The sequence below is a fragment of the Exophiala aquamarina genome (genome assembly GCF_000709125.1).
Source record: "Exophiala aquamarina CBS 119918 chromosome Unknown aczIA-supercont1.12, whole genome shotgun sequence".
NCBI lineage: Eukaryota > Fungi > Ascomycota > Eurotiomycetes > Chaetothyriales > Herpotrichiellaceae > Exophiala > Exophiala aquamarina.
Window position 1 is genome coordinate 150,303 of NW_013550576.1, and position 17,629 is coordinate 167,931.

A 17,629-nucleotide genomic window follows, 5' to 3' on the forward strand; every position below is an offset into this window, starting at 1 on the left:
GTTCAAGATTCCCGGAAGCCAAGCGGATCGGCAATTGATCCACTACTATTGCTCCCAGGTTGCGTGGAGTCTAGGCAGTTGCTCCGATCGAGGGCTTTGGACAGAGCTGATTCTTCAGCGCTGTCACAATCAACCCGTGGTTCGATGTGCCTTGGTGGCATTGAGTTCTCTGCACAGAGACTTTCAGTGCGGATGGTCTGCTCGTTCCGATCAGCCAAAAAATGGCCAACTTTGGACGGCTTCGGCGGCAAGCATAACCATGATTGCTAAGTCTCACCGACAACTTGCTCGATACCTCTCTCGCCCAGACGCCGGTGCTGATGTGGCCCTGATTTGCAGCGTGATATACTTCATATGTGAATCGCTCCTTGGGGATCCCCAACAAGCCATATGGCATCTCGATCGGGGCCTGGTTCTGCTGAAACGTAGCCAGGTCAGCAAGTCTTTTGACGCCACCTCTTCAAATGATCCGTTGGTCCCTCGACTGACCGCCTTGTTCGAACGTCTCGACTGTCAGGCATGCACGTTTGACGACCGACGTGCCCCAGTCCTTGTACTTTCTTCGCCACCGGAGCTGTGTGGCACGGTGCCCACGGTGCCCGATCGAATACGAGATCTTGATCACGCCGAATCCATTCTGATAAAGCTTCAGAACAGAGTCTTTCATCATTTAGTGGCCAGTATATTCTTCAAGGGACAAGCCGTGGAGGAGTTGCCGCAAAGTCTGATCCAGGAACGCATTCTCGTGGTTTGCGATCTTCAAAAATATGGTGCTCTTCTGGACAACTTTGCAAACTACGCAGGCTACGCCATTGAAAAATCGCCCTTGCCTCTAGATGAACTCGACGAGTCAATGCGACAACAATGGAAGCGATATCTTATGCTTCGGATAAGCTTCCACACATTCCATCATCTGATGAGAGACTATGCTGCCAAATTTGGAATACTAGCTTCCGCAACCCAGTCAGAATCGGCTGCAGACCTCAGGTCTGACTTGGAGAGCGATCTGAAAACTGCCTCAGATGCAGTCTCGTCGATTTTACTGATCTGTGACTCTCCACCAACCATGCCACAACGGACATATACGCTTTCATCGCACCTCATTGCCGTCACCTATTTTGTGTGCGCAAAGACGACGTCGCCGACCACTCGTCGCAAGACCTTTGAGCTCCTTGCTCACCCCTCGCTCTCACACTCTCGTGACGGCCTTTGGGACGCTCAGACAGCCTCGCTGTTTCTCGATAAGATGATACACAGACCCCGGAAAGGGCTAAGCTCTACCCCTGCAATGCCATCAGTAACACAAGGCGCCCATGCTGAAGGTGCGTCGAAATCTCGAAAGGAGCTGCCAATCGCCCAGTGTCAGGGATGGTCCATTAACTTGGCGTCATGTGGCAGATCTGGTCGAAGAAATCCGAAGCCAAATTCATCCACCCCTCATGAGACTCTGATGGTAATTTCCAAATATCGGGACAGCTGAGTCAGGGAAGTGGCCTGTCCAAAGAGGCGATGTCGCCTACGCCCAAGGTCATCAGCTAAAGACCTGGGACGGCGAATGGGCAGCCTCCCACACTCCGAGTGTGGTGCACGCCGAACACGACCTACTGTACAACTTGCCACACCATCGCCGAAAATGGGTCACCCAAGCTTTGTCTCGAGTTGTCGGTTGGGAACTTGACGCAAGGCCTCAACAGCGGACAGGAGATAGCGAATGCACCTATCTACTTGGGGTACGGACATACTCGGGACGGGCCTCCCATGCCTACCGCGTGGCGGACGACGCACGGTGTCCACCTCCGACCCGGCTTTGGGAAGAACGGCCTGACTTGCCGTGCTCGATCCATCCACCTGCATTGCTGTTGCTCGCTTGTCGGTGGCCCGGAGGAAGGAGGACGGAGGACGAGTACCTTTGTGCAATGTGGTACGGAGCACTTGGTTTATTTTCAGCTTTCCCATGTCGGCGGTTCGGTTCGGTTCGGTTCGGTTGCATGCACGAACGCCAATATAGGTCGGTATTCGGATATCCCGCGCGAGGCTACCGAAGGTGTAGTATTTCTGAGTTGATCAGTGGAGTGAGTACGTGAGTGAGTGCATCGCAAACCAAAAGAGGGTTGACTATAATCAATCATCCAAGTTACAACTCAGTGACCATCTATCTACGTAAGGCAAATAGCCACCACAGTAACCTGCAGGAAAAAAATGGGGTTTGCAGTCTGGCCAATGCGCCATGTGGCATGCATTGAGAAGACTTGGAGAGTCCGTTTGCTGCTGCTGCTGCTGCTGCTGCTGCTGCCGCCGCGGCGATCCTACGTCGTGGCTTGGAATATTTTCTTCAGATTTACATTGCATTGTTTATTACATGTGATAGTGCAGGAGAGGGGGCAAAAAATGTCGCGCCCTTGGAAAGACCCCTGCCTTCATTGCTTGCTGGCGCGTCTCCAGCAACCACCCCAAGGCAGTGCACCGCCTGAGCTAAAGAGTGCTAGAATACACCCAGCCTGGTACCACGTAGGGTCCTTGTTCGCTAAGTCGCTTAAATAGACATGACAGTCCGTCCAAGTTTTCCTTCTCTTCAAGCCAGACTAACTAGATAGGTAGTATACCATACCACAAAACCCCGGTGAGAAAGGGGGGAAATGGACTTTTGTAAAGAAAAAGGGGTCTCGCGACCCAAGAACCATCCCATCTATAGTTTCTTTCTTTCTTCCTTTCTTCCTGAACCAGCTCCCACCAATTTGGAGGCTGGAGTGCATCGTGATTCTTGCCGCGATGTCCCAACATTATAGAAACACAACGGGGGTACCACAGCACCCCCTCAGGTTTTTATAGAGCCTTCATAAGCTCGTCTTCCTGCTGTAAAATTCCACGAACGATGGTATCGATCGTTCTCAATATCTTTTCCGTACATTCTGTAGGCGACCTGAAATATATACGCCTGAGTTGTCCAGAGTGAGATTCTCCACCACTAGGTCTTAAGCTCTAGCAAGGCGGTCTTCAGGTCATCGGCATGAGCTAAGTTCCTGAGAAACGCCTTGGCTTTCAGGAATGTCCTCCTTTTCTCTTTGCAAGGAGAAGACAGATAAACCGAAGGTCGATTGAGAGTGCGCACTGCTCTCACCAAATACTGAGTACAGAGTTGAGCGCTTCTCAACTGTACAGGAGCCTCTTTCAAACGAAGACCCACTTAGAGAGAGGTATATAGCAAAGGGAGGCCGCTGCTTGGCCAGGTAATAATGTTACCAGTATAGACACATCGAGAGGGTGGATCGCCGTATTATACACAAATTAGACATGTACACCAAGCAATGGCGGAAATGGTGGCCCGGTTCAACGACAACAGAAGATTTTCTTCCACCAAGGCGCATTGGAGCCACCGTGGTCAAAATTGGATTTCTCGGTTGAAGGGAAAGGATTGGGAGTGGTAGTTTGTTGAGTAGGTTGCATGGATGAGGAGGTCTGGTATGTCGACATTCCAGTGGCACTGACGTTGGGGGTGTGACCTTTGGAGGCGAATGGAGTGGGATGGGGGACGGCATCAGAAGGGCCGCCTTGCTGTCTTCTTGCCTCGACTACTCGGCGGACGATGACTGGGGGAAGAGAAGGTAATTAGTTTGGGAGCAATATGTGCATCATGAGCAGCTGGACTTACGGGCAAACGTCTCTTCGATGTTGACCATTTCCCGAGCACTGGTTTCCATAAAACCACAACCTTTGCTCTTAGCATATTCCCAGCCGACCTTGCTGCTGACGACTCGAGCATCCTTCAAGTCGCACTTATTTCCAGCGATGATTTTGATGGGAGGGAATTTCCAGCCAAGCTCTCTACGGCCTCGAACTTTGGCACCCTTCTCTTTCAGCAAGCGGCTGTTTTCCTCGAGTCTGTTTTCGGCCTCAATGTCGATCATGTCGAGGAACCACTGGAGTCCTTCAAGCGAGTTATAGTTTGTGATGTCGTAGACCAGTAGGAAAGCATCTGATTGGAGATTGGAGGCAGCCCACAGACTCCGGTATTCTTCCTGGCCGGCGGTATCGGTAAGAGAGAGGTAATAGTTGAGTCCGTCTATGGTGCGGGTGACCGAGTAAGAGTCCTCGATCGTGGGATCGTACCTGGCAGTAGTCAGTAAAGGATGTTTGGGGAGGGGTTGGAAACATACTCTGAAGTCCATTGCGATCTTACCAGACGCAAAGTAATGGAAGATTTACCACAGCCACCGTCGCCACAGATGGTGATTGAGATTTTGTCAGCCATATTGGCCGATGGGAGTGGGATGATGGGTGCTCGTCTTGCGCCTGAGTGTGTTGATGTCCGAGTTTGAGAACAGCAAAGGGAGCGCAATCAGACGATATTTGACAGCGGACAAGAGATGGCAGAAGGGACGGGAGGCGCGACGGCAATGACGAGGGCAAGACCGAAAGTGAATCAGGAGCACAGACGCACTGTCAAGATTGTGGTTGACAGGAAGTCTATTTTCGCATGCGGCGTGGGAATTTTGATTTGCGCCGAGAGTTGATGTTGATGGTGATGGTGATGGTGGATCGTGTGTGATGCAGAGAGCGCAGAATGATTCTGCAATGGCAATACAAAAGCAGGAATCGGAAAGGGATGGCAGCCAAGTAACAAGAGTGTGGAGGAACAGGCGCAGATGTTGTATGCGAGGTTGGGTAGGACGTCGATCAATTTAGCGTAAGGGAACAGGATGGGGGCGAGTCGTGTGATTGAGGGTGGTGGTTGATATTGCAATGAGGATTGAGAATGTGCGATAGTCCGAGGGTGACTGATAGATTGTGATGGTGGCTGAAGGATAGGATGCAGTCGAGAAGGGAAGAAGGGGAAAGGATGCAGTGGGATGAGGCAGAAAAGGTGGGAGAAGGATTGGTATGAAGACTGAGCGGGAAGGCTGGCGGGCAGGGGTGACGAGACAGGGCTTCGAAGAAGAAGAGGAAGTGGGCCAGTAGCAGCAACTAGACCAACCGACCAACCGACCAAGCAGGGGGGGGAAGGGAATAGAAAGCGAAGTCGAAGAGTGGGAGGGACAAGTCGGACGACGGATGGAGATGGAGGTGTAGATGGAGTTGGGAGGCGTATAAGTGGAACGGAAGGGTTCCCTCAGGCTTGTCTTTTATCTGTGCCTGGAACAGGGGTACATGGTGGAAGGGGAAGAGTCTACACAGACGATGTAAAGGAACGACTACAGGCCACTCTGACTACGAGGCAATAGGAGCGACGATCAGGTAGCAATGCAGAGCTACGGCGTATATCATCCATACCTAGAGCGGGTGTGAGGTACACATCCAGAGGGAGGGATGGACAACCACGAGGGGATCCGATCGACGTGCAGCGAGGAACAGCCAAGGCCAGAACGAGGCTGGAAAAGCGTCACCAGTGCACCATTCATCATTCATGCCCAACCCAAGCCCCCATTGGGTGCCTATACTCTGTACCCACGACCTAGAGTGGGCGCCGGCGTAGGCGCAGGCGCAGCCGTGGCCAGAGTTGCATCCGGCGTCGAAGCGATCATCTGTTGCAACAGAGGCATTACGGTGATTGGTGGACAGCCGGCTCAGAAAAGCACAGAAAGAGAAGGTGGTCAACCTCGTTGTCCTCTGAACTCGCTCAACACTGTGCAATTTCGAATTCAGCGCGGAGCAGTGCTTCGAAGCGAGTGGGAGTTGGGGCATGGAACGAAATAGACACAGAGAGAGCACAGCGGCCGGAGTGGGAATCGACGACCATCGCTTGGGGAGTGCCAACCTTACAAGGTACGTCCGAGTGCTAATCACCACTACAGTTAAAGCTTGCCGGTTCCAAGGTTTCGGGGATGCAATCTGGCCGCAGGGGAACCAGGGGGCGGATGCTAGCCGTTGAACCTTCTAGTGAAACGCCGAATCACCAAAGCCCACCCCCCTACACGTCAGGGCGACCAGGGCAGCCACTGACGGTGACGGTGACGGTGACGGTACGGTGATGTTGATGCGGAACCGTCAAGGGCCTGTGGGAATAAACACTATACTCCGTACGAGTTACGAGTACTATAGTCTATACTCCGTACTGCACAGCGAACAGTGAGCCTGAAGAGGACGACTAGGTGGGCAATTGAGGTCATGTAAAGTAGTGAAGGGCATGAGCCCACCCACCTCCAAAAGATCAGCAGAGGAGAACCAGTCCCTCGGGTGAGGTTGGGCACCGCGCTTTCCCAGGCACCCACAGGGCCGACGGGCTTGACTCCTCGGGTGGCTTCAGTTAAACTCGGACCACGAGCACTCGTACTTTGCCGAAGGCGTGCGCTGTTGGACTCCTACATCCTTCTGCGTAACCCGCAAGTTCACCCATCTCGCCGTCCCTCGGTCTGCTCTCTGCGTGTTGCTAGGGTCCGACGTGGATAGAGCCTCCGAACCCCCGTCTCAACTGCATAGACCCGAGGAATCAGTTGCCTTTGTACCTTGTCCTTTTACGTATACCGCTGCATTTCTTCCTGGTTCAATCCTGGCACTCTGCGGACTACTCTCAATGATCCTGTTCTGGTTGATTCAAGCGACCACCGTCTTGATGTGACGATACTCCCCTTGGGTGCCCCCCTCGGTCGTCTTTTCGCCCCTCGCACTCGCACTCGCACCGGCACCGCACCCGCAGCTTGGTCACGGCGTCTAACTGGCCCAACAAATGGACTACCGTGCGGAATAGCCGGTCTTACATCTACATACACACGCCTCGGGCCTTGATATGCACCCGTCAGCCTTTCTCGCCACAAACGAGCACGTATTGGGTGGCGCCATGATCAGCCACACTGTACTGACCACAGTTGTATCTGGTGTGTTGATCTCAGTCGTCTACTATCTATTAAGTCAGGTATCCCAGAACCCATTTATATGACTATATCTCCACCACCCACCCTGAAGGCCGTAATCGTCGTTAGTCGCGGAGGGCCTGGCACCTTCTACATACTGTGGCCTGCTATTTAGGGCTACCTCGTCTCCTACCCAGAGATATCCGGAGACGGAGATGTGGTCAAGAGACTTATCTTGAAACCCCCAGTGAGAACTCTTGTTTGTGTATGTGGTGCCATGTCATCTTTCATACCGGGACTGTGAGCTTCCGCGATCAAGCTTGCTTGTCAGGCGGGCAGTGCGCCTGTTCGTGCACATGCACCAGAAAGGGTTGGTCCCATTTTGAGCGCTACCCAGGACTAGACGTGGCCATCCTCAAACAGCAAAGACATCACACTCATTTGAGTTCTGCGTGGGAGGTGGCTGCCGCTTTGGATGTTGCACATTTATTTTGGTCCTGGACATCTCTATGCACCAATAGGCCAGGTCAGGAACCTGGCAAGTGAGTGCGCACTTTTGATCGCACCCGCATCTGTGGGGAGGTGACTGGCAATGTGACCCTCCCCTTGTGGTGAAAGGCAGCGTCACCCTAGGTTGGCAACACATTTGCTTCATTAGGGGCCTCTTCGATCTTGAGTGGGAGAGAGCTGCGCCATGACTCGGTACCAGTGTTGTGGCTGCCATTGCTGTGTTGCTTGAGCAATGTCGGCACAGTCTCTCTGGAGACCTCTCCACCATTGTTGGCCGCGTCGTTTCTGATTTGCGGATCATCTTTCATCGCAGCCGGTTGTGTGCCGTACGCCGGTGAGGTGGAACCTCTATCGCTTGCACCCGAGTACTTACGAGGTGAAACGCGGCCATTCTGCAAATGAACACTTCGGTCAGTCTTTGCTCTCGATACGGAATATGATTTGGGCTAGAACAGGCAATTGTGAACGGCACCACTTACCTGTTTCGCCCAGCGGAGTCCACAACTGTTGCACAGATCCCGATTCCCACTTGGCCCACGACGCCATTCCGGAGTCACGCGTGTATGGCAGTTCGCACAGTCCTTTTCGAGCTGTCCGAGACCCTTTCTCCTTTTGCGCTTCTTCTTCCGACTCAGAAGTCCCTGCAGCTCTTCAGACAGCACTCGGTTTTGTCGTTCCATCTGCCTAAGCTCGAATTGCCAGCTTGTGCTCCGCGTGGTTTTCAGCTCGTCGAAAATATTATCTTCGGCTGCCAAGGCTTCGTCTTGGGTCCCAAGGCTGAGCCCATAACCCCCTGCATTCGTTATGGCGGGATTGGCCTTCGAAAAGGATGGTCCGCTTGATTTTGTAGTTGTGGAAGAAGTATTGGCTCTGTTGAGCGAGGGAGTCCCGGAAGCATGAGTCGCTGGAGTCCCCGATCCCACAGATGCATGGTCCGTGCGTGGAGATGGAGCAGTAGATGATGATGACTTCTGACTCAAAAGGGTAGCCCGTGTCATCTTCAGCAGCCTCGTCTGGGCGAGGAGAAATGTTGGTTTGTATCCCGGCCGGGCATCACCTGGATAGATAGTTGTCTGTGCGTGAAGAACCTGTCCGCGCCGATTTTGGAGATCGTGCTTGCAAAGACCTTTTTGTCCAGACCGCGCGAGTTCCAGCAAATTTAAAAATGCCGGTCTGGAGTCGGGTCTCATCAAAGCTTGCATACTTGTACCGACCAGATCTTCTGGCAGGCGATCCAACATGACTCGTGATGTTGATGAGACATGCAAAAACATTCCTGAAGTCGAAATCTTGGACCAGAGTTCGCTTTCGCCTAAACTTCCTTCCGATGCCAAATTGGCTCGGTCCAACACATAAACTGGCCTCTCACGACCCACGAGGATCAGACATTTACGACCCTTCCCTTGTTCTGTGTGCAGCGAGCCATGAGCTTCAAACCAAGTATAGCCACTGTGCTTTCTCCGAATCCTGTAAACGACATTCACCACGGCTGAACTCGACGCATCTTTCAATTCGCGAGTGACGGGGACGATATCACTGGGATGACAAACAGATGACAAAGCCATACCAACAAGCTCGTTCGCGTCATACTCGAGGATTTTGCGACAGGCAGGTGAGAGATACAAGAACAAACCTTTAAGAGACAAAACGTGCACGACGTCATCGGTGTTCTCCAATAATATCTTGTCCCACAGACGTCTGGAGAGTTCGGATTCTCCACGGCCAATAGTGGTCAAGACATGTGAAACTTCATCTCGTGGGATGGTCTGGCCCATATCTTGAATGGCTTGACTGGGATCAGGAGTCGGCGGAAGGGCGTATGCAGGGAGGGAACTGCGATTGTAGTTGATGGCATAAGTCCCGTCTGAGAGTTTCAATTAGCATGTTTTGTATCTCTAACAAGGGCAACCTCTACTAACCTGGATTCCTTCCTGAGACCGAACTAGGCTGCTCAACCAAGTCAACCTGGAAGCCAACGTAGAACTTGAAATCATCCGAGTCGAACTGAATCGGTATCATTGTGAGCAGATTCATGAATGGCTGACCGCCTTTGCGGTAGTTGATGAGACTCAATTGTGCTTCTCGTCGTTTAGTGATCTGATTTTTCAAGTAGAGAATGGAGTGGTCGTCAACGTATTTTCGCTTCACCCCCTGTTGCACTTTACCATCGGGAGCCTGGAGAAAGCGACAATTACGACCCAAGATCTCATGTTTAGTATAGCCAGTGAGACGTTCAAACATCTCGGAACAATACACAATGGGTAGGTCATATTTCTCAATATCACAGACAACAAAGGCACACGAAAGATCAACTGGACCAATGTTGATTTCAGGTTTTGGCCTTGTAGCGACCCTCATCTGTAATCGTTAGTCGGAGATCGCACCAACCGGAACTGGACTTACAAGAACTCCAAGCATGTCAAAGCCACTTGAAGAATACGCATTGGCATATCTTGCAGGTGGTAAAGAAGGACCATATATTGGAAGATTTGGTCCAACGGATTGAGAGGCTGCAGCGCCGAGTTCCTTACTTATGTCTAACATCTAGGTAAGCTGAAATACAGAAGGATCTGATAGTTTTACTTACGCTGTGTTTGTATTTGAGAGCCCATGTCTATAGATTGTCCATTCGAGGTTGTCCTCCGCGGATGTAATGTGGGAGGTATTGTCGAGGCTGGGGCCGACGTGGTGGGTAAAGCATTGGGAATCGAGGCTGATATACGACCATGGCTTTGTGAGGCTGCAAAGGTCTGGGACATGTTTGTAGCGACCATATCACCTGCACTTATGGTAGACATCTGATTTTGTGGGCGATGGCCGACACTCCGGCTGACCCCACGATCTGAGTTCGCTGGGGTGTAAGATATAGCAAAATTCTGGGTGACAGGCGAGGCTGAGTACACAGGAGCCGCCATCGAGGAAGTACCTGTCGTGATTGTGTTCGCGTTTCGCGATATAGAGTCGTAATCTATTCCGATGTCCATTGGTTGGGACATATATGCTGGAGAAGGTTCAAGTGAAGCGCTCTCGTTGGGTATCATGGCAGGAGAATAGTTTGAAACAGCGGACATGTCTCCAAAGCGAGCATTCAGCTGAGAGAAGCGGGTATCTAAGGAAAGATCGTCACGAGATCGAACTCTGCGAGGGTCGAGGGTCTTCTGGGACTGTGGCATGCCCGTTGAAGGGTGACCTGGCAAGGCCATCGGCATAGAGTTGCCAGGGTCGTGGGGGTTTGGATCGAATTGAAAATGGGCAATGTCGGCGTCAATAGAGGTACCAAAATCATGGATAGAGGCTCTACGCGTATGGTCGTGGGCATTCTGTGGGTACTCGGACTGAAAGGTGCGCCTGCGCATCAACTGCGCATTGTTCTGGCTGATTATCTCATGGAGACTCTGCGGTTGTCCCATGACATCCGGTCCCATGCTCGCGGGATCAATTGCGTCCATGCCACCATCCTGATTGTAGCCATCCATGGACTGCGGGTCCATGATTGAGTAAAGCTGTCCATAGTAGTTTGGTAGGCCATTCATGATGATCACGCTTAGACACAGCGTCCAACTCTTTAAGTCTCAGACCCCAAGAATTAAATGTAGAGAGGGTGATTTGTGGACAAGGCACAAACCAAGTGTGTGGGATGTACGGGCGGTGATTAGCATGGGGATGAGCGATGTTGAGAAAATGGAGGGAGGGTCCCTCTTTGCGGCATGCTTGCACCGACGGCTGTCCAGCAGGAAGGAGGCGGAAGCGGGGGACGACTGAGGGGAGTGAGTGTGATGGGTGTGAAACCGGGAGTGCGAAAGAGTCGTCAACGACGAGGTCGAGGTGGGAAAGTGAAGTGAGCCCCCGTCGGCGCAGACGAGGATGCAGATGTTCCGTTGACAGATGCAGATCCAAGATGCAGATACAGATGGGGAATTTGTTCAGTTGGAGAATTGGCAAGTTCCTGCTTTCTCCTTTCGGATGCGCGCTTGACTCTGGCAAGAGCACCTGGGCCTGCGACAGCCTACGAGTACGTACAGGCTATACGGGTAGTCTCATGGGGCGTTGGGCTTCCAAGAGCCTTAGTTATCGTAGGTAGACAAGGCCCGGGTCTCCTCTCGGCCTTCCTCGTCTAGTCGCAAGTGCTCGGTACTCAGCCTAACCTGCGGGCATCTGCAACTCGGAGGGAATGCCAGGAAAGAGTGGCAAGCTAGGCATGCGGCATGCGGCATCCTTACTTTGGCGACGCACTTGGATCTCGTGGCTGCCAGTGAACCAGTGAACAAGCTGGCCCCTGGACCTTCAGGCTCTGCTAATCAGTAGTTGGTTAGTGTGGCTCCTTAGAGCTGGTGCGTGCATGGATTCTGAACAACGACGCAACCAGTAGACTTAGTGGGTGACTGAGGGGCACCTACTCTGATTAGTACATACTGTAGGAGTCGAGCGAAGTGGCTTCTACAAGACGAAACCTTAAAACAGTTGTGGCTCGTTAACTACGAGTAATCATGAACTGGGGGCATGGGAACAAATAGAGGTGGCCGCACCTCCAACGCAGTCAGTATGTTCGAGTACCTTGGGCCGGGTCTGCTTCCTCCCATTGAATTTTAGACTTCTCTAAAATTCACTCAATACTGGTCTCCAAGTAGCAGGCTGATTGGGGAAGGACTTCCTCAACTTAATACTCCGTTCTGTTTGGTCACACACTCCACCTGGGACTGCACAGTACATATACCGCCCTCCAAACAACTTGCTCAATAATACCTGAAATGCTGGTAGTATTTCCTACATTGCCAATTCTACTGCAGTACGTACGTAGTCTCTGCTTTTGACAAATCTGGGTTCCGGTTTCCACACAATTGCAACCTCAGATACTATCCTTCTGACATTTTATTCTTTACGAGAATCATGCTGCCTGTCGGCGAATGGCCCTGTACGAGGAATGACCGCCACGGGGTATCATGAAGTGGGTGGGTGGCTGCAAGCATCCTGCTAACTAAGTTAGCAAGCTCTAAAACTGGTCTCTCGAGATAGACACTCAATAGCATAGTATATATATCGGGTACAGAGCACGGAGTCACTTGTGCAAACATCGTAATTAAGGCTTTCAACGACCTTTCTTTGTGTAGCCAAACCAATTGGCATCCATTGTACTCCATAATCCTACATGGGATTAAGGGACGACCCTCATGCTATAATACTCCTCCTGAATGCATAGTCTCCTCCATGGTATTACTACAAGGCTTTCTCAAAACCGCCAGCCCAAGCTCGTGCGCCATTCGTTTCATCCTAAACGCCGTAACCATCTGGTCATCAAAAGTACCTCACCCAAAGTCAGACGCATATCTGCTGCTAGCTGGGGTATGCCGATGGCTTAGCCAGAATAGGTGCCATCTTCTCCCTTGCAAGCTTCTCTTGTTCTCGCTGCGCACGTTCTGCTTTGGTAATTCGTGGTTTGCGTGTGGTGCCGCCACCTCGAGATCCAGCGCCGCCACCTCGTCCAGAACCGCCTTCAGCGGCTCCAGCGCCGCCCCGTCCGCCTCGAGAACCAGGACCACCGCCTCGGCCTCGGCCACGACCACGTTTGATCGTGCCGTCGGCCCTGTTTGCAAGTTAGCTGGCCGATAAGGCTCCACAAGATGCTTCGTCACGTACCTTTCCACGGCAGGCTTCTCTCCTTCGGGCACAAGCGGTCCACAGTAGACAAAAAAGCCGTCTTTGCTTGCCGCAGCTTGTGCCTCCCAGAGTAACTCGCTATCGTCCACAAACGGATCGTCTTGATCGTACTCTTCCTGCTTTCGTCTCCTTCTCCGTTTGGGCCCAGGTGCGTCAGTGCCACTGTTAGTCGTCTCCAGACCGCCGTTGATGCCCGACATGGCGATGTCACCGTCAGCGTCCGAGTCACGTTCAATGTCGACGCTGAGGTCCTCATCACCACTCTCTCCCGCTGATGTCCCCCCAAATTTACTTCCCGACGCCGACCGCTCCAACGCAGCTCCTGCTGCAGCAACCTTGGCTAATCGTTCTTTCTGGGCCGCTTGCCGTGGGTACAACGCTGCAAACCCATACTTTTCTTCTGCCAGGCGGCCGAAACTGATCACTCTATTGTTCGATTCTTTGAGGTCGACATGGAGGACGATGCTTGGTGCTTTCCCTCCATCCTTCACTGTGCTGTCCATGCTGGAGTCACCTCCGAATAAACTAGCGGACAGAAGCCCGGATCCGGGTGGGGGAGGAGGAGGCTGTTCTTTAGCTCGTGTGGGTTTAGGCGAGCCGGCACGAGTTGGCACCTCGGAGGGGACCTTTTTGATTATCTTCTTTGAAGCTTGTTCGATAGGCACCGAGTCGATGTCCATGGAAGACAAGTGGCCATTGATAGGTGGTAAGTTGTTGGCCTGCCCATTCGGTTGAGGTTGTGCATGCGCCGTCGATGGTGAGGGGGGGAGTGCTGTTGGTGATTGAGCAAAAGAGGATTGCGCAGGAGGGTCAATGATGCCAGAGATGGCAGGTGACATGCTTGGATTGTAGGTCGGTCTGGGTGGTGTATGAAGAACTTGTGGAGATGAAGCTGGTGGCGGGGGATCGACTATCCGTGCAATAGTCATGGATCTGATAGGGTCGTACATGGCAGTCGAGCGGGCAGTGGTCGACGTGGGTGGTGGCGGCTTAGGACCATCACGGTTGTAGTCATAGGGCTGGCGAGACGGAATATTTGTATGTGACATCGCGGGATCCTGCATCGAGACGCCAGATTCGGCAGTCTTGGCAGCCTCATTCCGGGTTTCGGTGGCATTGAGATGTGGGGAGTTAGTGAAGGAGACAGGTTGAACTAGTGTCGAAGCTTGCAGGCCGGCGCTCGCGGGTCGGGATAGATCAATGGTGTTGTTGTCATCCAGCTGCTCGACCTTGGGCTTTTTGCGCGAGTTTGTAGTTGCACTCGATGCACCTCGTGGTTTTCGAGGTGCCCGCTCTTTCTTCTCAGATTCGGTGGTGCTAACGTTCGGCTCACGTTTCTTTCTGGGTTTGCGCACCTTGAGGCCTGTGGCTGGGGGAGGGTCTTGGCGTGTGCCTGCAGTTGTGGCTGGAGCAATACTGCCGGGGAGGGAAGTTCGGGCACTGGCACTAGAATTGCCTGCAACACCAAAATTACCTGCCATGGTTGTATCCCGATGATTCAGGTGAGTTAGGGGTCCTGGTGTACTTTCGGTGTCGCTTGGTGGTGCACTCGACAAGTCGTTGGAGGAACTTCGCCCATCTCCCACCTCCATTTTTCAGCCAGCAGCTGTAGGCGATCAGCAACCAATCGAGGACTAGGCACCTGCGCAACGCATCGAAACAATGGTTCAGAAGGCTGAGAAGTGAACTAGGTTGCCAATAACACGGGGAGATGAAGAATTCAATAACAAAGGCCGAGACGGGAAATAATGGATGTGATTGTTGGTGATGAAAGCGCGATGTTGTTGGATGAGATGGGCGGAGGGTGTAGTTGTTGTGAAAAGAGAGCGAACAGATTATGCAAGTCGAGAAGGAGAAGGTTGTGACTGTACAGTTCGAGGTTGTCAACAAGGGAGGATTAAAGGCCAGCACGGCCAGTGAGACGGCTAGAGACACGGTATGCGATGATTGATGGTGCAAGAATGCGGGAAGAACATCAAAATTGAGACGGGCTTAGAGCGGAGCAGAAGCTGGTGTATAGAGGCAAAGGAGGAAGGAAAAAGAGAAGAGAGGTTGAGAGGAAGTAGCAGTGGTGCATGGAAGAGGGACAGATTATAAGTTTAAGTATCCGGAGAATCAAACAGTTGGGTTCAAGTGAATTGACAAAGGACGACGGAAGGACGGGGAAAGGACTGGAGCAGAGAACAGGACGGAGGCAGCGAAACACCAGACTTGAATAATTGACAGACCAGACAGTAAAGTGGATAAAGTGGTGGTGGCCGTGGTAGTAGTGGCAGTGGCAACACGATGGGAAATGCGAAATGGGAGATGGGCGAGGCGAAAGGAGAAGTAGAAGAGACCAAGCCACGGAGGAGCACAGCAAGTATCAATAGGCGCAGCGAGGGCGCGAAGGCAAGAGAACAAGAAAAGGGATAGGCAGGAAACCATGAGAAGGAGGGAGACGAGGCATATGGCGAGCGCCCCGGATAGAAATGGCGATGGAGTTGGGACATGGAACTTGGGACTTGGGACTTGGGAGATGCAACAAAACATGGACGAGCTATCAGCCGGACGAGCAAAGCAAGGTCAAAAAACATTCATCAGACTTGGAGGCCAGACGCGGGCGGAAACCCTACAGGCAAAGTAACAGTGTAAGTGAATTTGAGGGGAGGCGTGCAAAATCAAAAGACCACAAAGCACCCGCCACCAGCAGGCAAGGCTTTCGAGTCGTGAGTCGTGAGTGCGGAATCGGGTCTAGTCCTACTCCTGTTTTGGGAGCCAGGCTCGCCGTTCGACTTGTTTCAGCAGTGAACTACGAGGTACTACCACCACTCATTTCATGCGTACAGGTTTTCTTGCTCGCTTGACTATGACCCTCTAGACGCTGTGATGCCCATGAGAGCATAGCTATTCTATTGTACCTCTGTATCCGTCTAGCTGTCCTGCTGGTCCAACTGGTCATTCCAACAGGACCTAGCATTGGCCCACCGATCAGATCAGATACCCCTGCTTCGGTGGCTTGATGCCAGGTCCCGGAAATCCACTCCGCATGGAGACTAAGATAGAGTGGGATTCAGCCTTCCGCCGTTTCAAGAATTCCATCTTCAGATGCAAAGTCAATTGTTCGCCAGAAGTGATGCGACTTAGACTCATTAAACTGCAATCCCAGCGACTATCACATACTCGCATCCCCTCAATAGCCCTCCTGATCAGGACCATATGTCAGTCAGTACGGAGTACTTGGCCTTGACATCGTGAGGGGCAGACTAAGGACGGGAAGCTAGTCCAAATCTGGATAACCTCAATGGTGAGCCTTGGCGCCCGTGGCTGCTTTTTCAGTTGCCTCCGGTAGCCAGCGCAGCGCGCCATTGTCTGATCTTCCCCACCAAGAAAGTGTTTTGTGAAACATGAACACAATGGCCATTCCCGGACAGCGATTTGAATTAGATCTTGATGCCGACGACTTCACCGTGAGACCTTTGAGTGAGCAGACTGGCTTCACAGACATCATAAAGGACCTCCAAGAACATGACTCCAGTTCCCCACCACCGCCGCCAGCCTTCAAATCTACGAAGTCGGGCTTTCCTGAACATAAGTATCGTTTCAATGCATCTGCTTTCAAGAAGCAGCAGCAGCAGCAGCAGCAGCAGCAGGCTTCTAGGCAAACAACACCCGCTGAGACTGCTGCTCGCTTAGAACCCTCGGACCGAGCCATCACTCACCAGGTGGGCAAAAAGTATGGCGTCAATTTTGACACACAGCAAAAGGCGGATATCAATGAGGAGAATAAGAGGCGTATTGCTGAAATGTCACCAGAGGACATCGAGGAGGCACGTGCTGAACTCATGCGAAATCTCAATCCCGCTTTTCTTGAGCGCCTGCTGAAGCGTGCCAATATCGAGGAAGACTCCATGGATCAGAATCGGTGGCCAGGAGACGCAGAACATGACTCAGGAGGGCACATCTTGGGAGACACGACTACTCTGAATCCCGCTCCTGAGAGTTCTGAGCAGGAACCATCTGCTCCTACAATCCATTTCCCTGCGCCCCCACGACCGAAGTCAGATTTTGTACCACTAGATTCCAATGACCCTTCTTTCCTTTCTGACCTAAAGTCCCAATACTTTCCCGAGATGTCCCATGACCCAAGCTCCCTCAGCTGGCTCCAAGATCCTACAGAGGCAGAAGAGCAAGATTCGTTATACAACCCTGAAAGAGATTCATTTCCCCCTTCGGCTCTGCGCTTTGGTTTCGATGGTCGCCTGATTCCACCTAAAGAAAGTTTAGAAATCGATGTGAAGCAAGGTCTCCATCACCACGGCGACGCACCCAGCAGCGCCGGGTATACAATACCCGAGCTGTCACTGCTTGCAAGATCTTCTCTGGCCAACCAGCGCTGCATGGCATATCAAGTACTCGGACGGATCTTGTTTAGAATAGGGAGAGGCGATTTTGGAGCACGTGGAAGCGAATTACAAGAGGCGCTCTGGGCACTAATTGAACATGAGAAGCCACTTGATGTAATGATGAGTGAGGCTAATCGTCAATCCGGCCATGCCAGCGCCAAAGCCCACGCGATTGAGGCCCTGTGGCTTTGGCGCAAGGGAGGCGGTGGTGATCGAGGCGTTCTGAAGCCCGGGCAGAATCTAGCAAAGTGAAGCGAAAGCCAGAATTGGACCCTACAAAACTTTGCGGCGCTG

At 52.3% G+C, this 17,629-nt stretch overlaps 5 protein-coding genes across 5 annotated transcripts; 2 read left to right on the forward strand and 3 right to left on the reverse strand.

The window, feature by feature from the left end:
* Positions 1-259: 259 nt before the first annotated feature.
* A1O9_10056 (uncharacterized protein) lies at positions 260-1,480 on the forward strand (the record flags this gene model as incomplete). Its single annotated transcript, XM_013400792.1, has 1 exon — positions 260-1,480. One exon carries the CDS (start codon positions 260-262, stop codon positions 1,478-1,480), a length of 1,221 nt encoding a protein of 406 aa, XP_013256246.1.
* A 2,149-nt stretch (positions 1,481-3,629) lies between these two features.
* A1O9_10057 (uncharacterized protein) lies at positions 3,630-4,249 on the reverse strand (the record flags this gene model as incomplete). The annotated part of the gene is made up of 2 exons (XM_013400793.1): positions 3,630-4,107; positions 4,155-4,249. 2 exons carry the CDS (start codon positions 4,247-4,249, stop codon positions 3,630-3,632), a joined length of 573 nt encoding a protein of 190 aa, XP_013256247.1.
* A 3,165-nt stretch (positions 4,250-7,414) lies between these two features.
* Positions 7,415-9,653, reverse strand: A1O9_10058 (uncharacterized protein; the record flags this gene model as incomplete). Its single annotated transcript, XM_013400794.1, has 3 exons — positions 7,415-7,687; positions 7,775-9,159; positions 9,215-9,653. The coding sequence occupies 3 exons, from the start codon at positions 9,651-9,653 to the stop codon at positions 7,415-7,417; spliced, it is 2,097 nt and encodes a 698-aa protein (XP_013256248.1).
* Positions 9,654-12,626: 2,973 nt separating this feature from the next.
* Positions 12,627-14,431, reverse strand: A1O9_10059 (uncharacterized protein; the record flags this gene model as incomplete). The annotated part of the gene is made up of 2 exons (XM_013400795.1): positions 12,627-12,876; positions 12,930-14,431. 2 exons carry the CDS (start codon positions 14,429-14,431, stop codon positions 12,627-12,629), a joined length of 1,752 nt encoding a protein of 583 aa, XP_013256249.1.
* A 1,914-nt stretch (positions 14,432-16,345) lies between these two features.
* A1O9_10060 (uncharacterized protein) lies at positions 16,346-17,587 on the forward strand (the record flags this gene model as incomplete). The annotated part of the gene is made up of 1 exon (XM_013400796.1): positions 16,346-17,587. One exon carries the CDS (start codon positions 16,346-16,348, stop codon positions 17,585-17,587), a length of 1,242 nt encoding a protein of 413 aa, XP_013256250.1.
* Between the last annotated feature and the right edge of the window lie 42 nt (positions 17,588-17,629).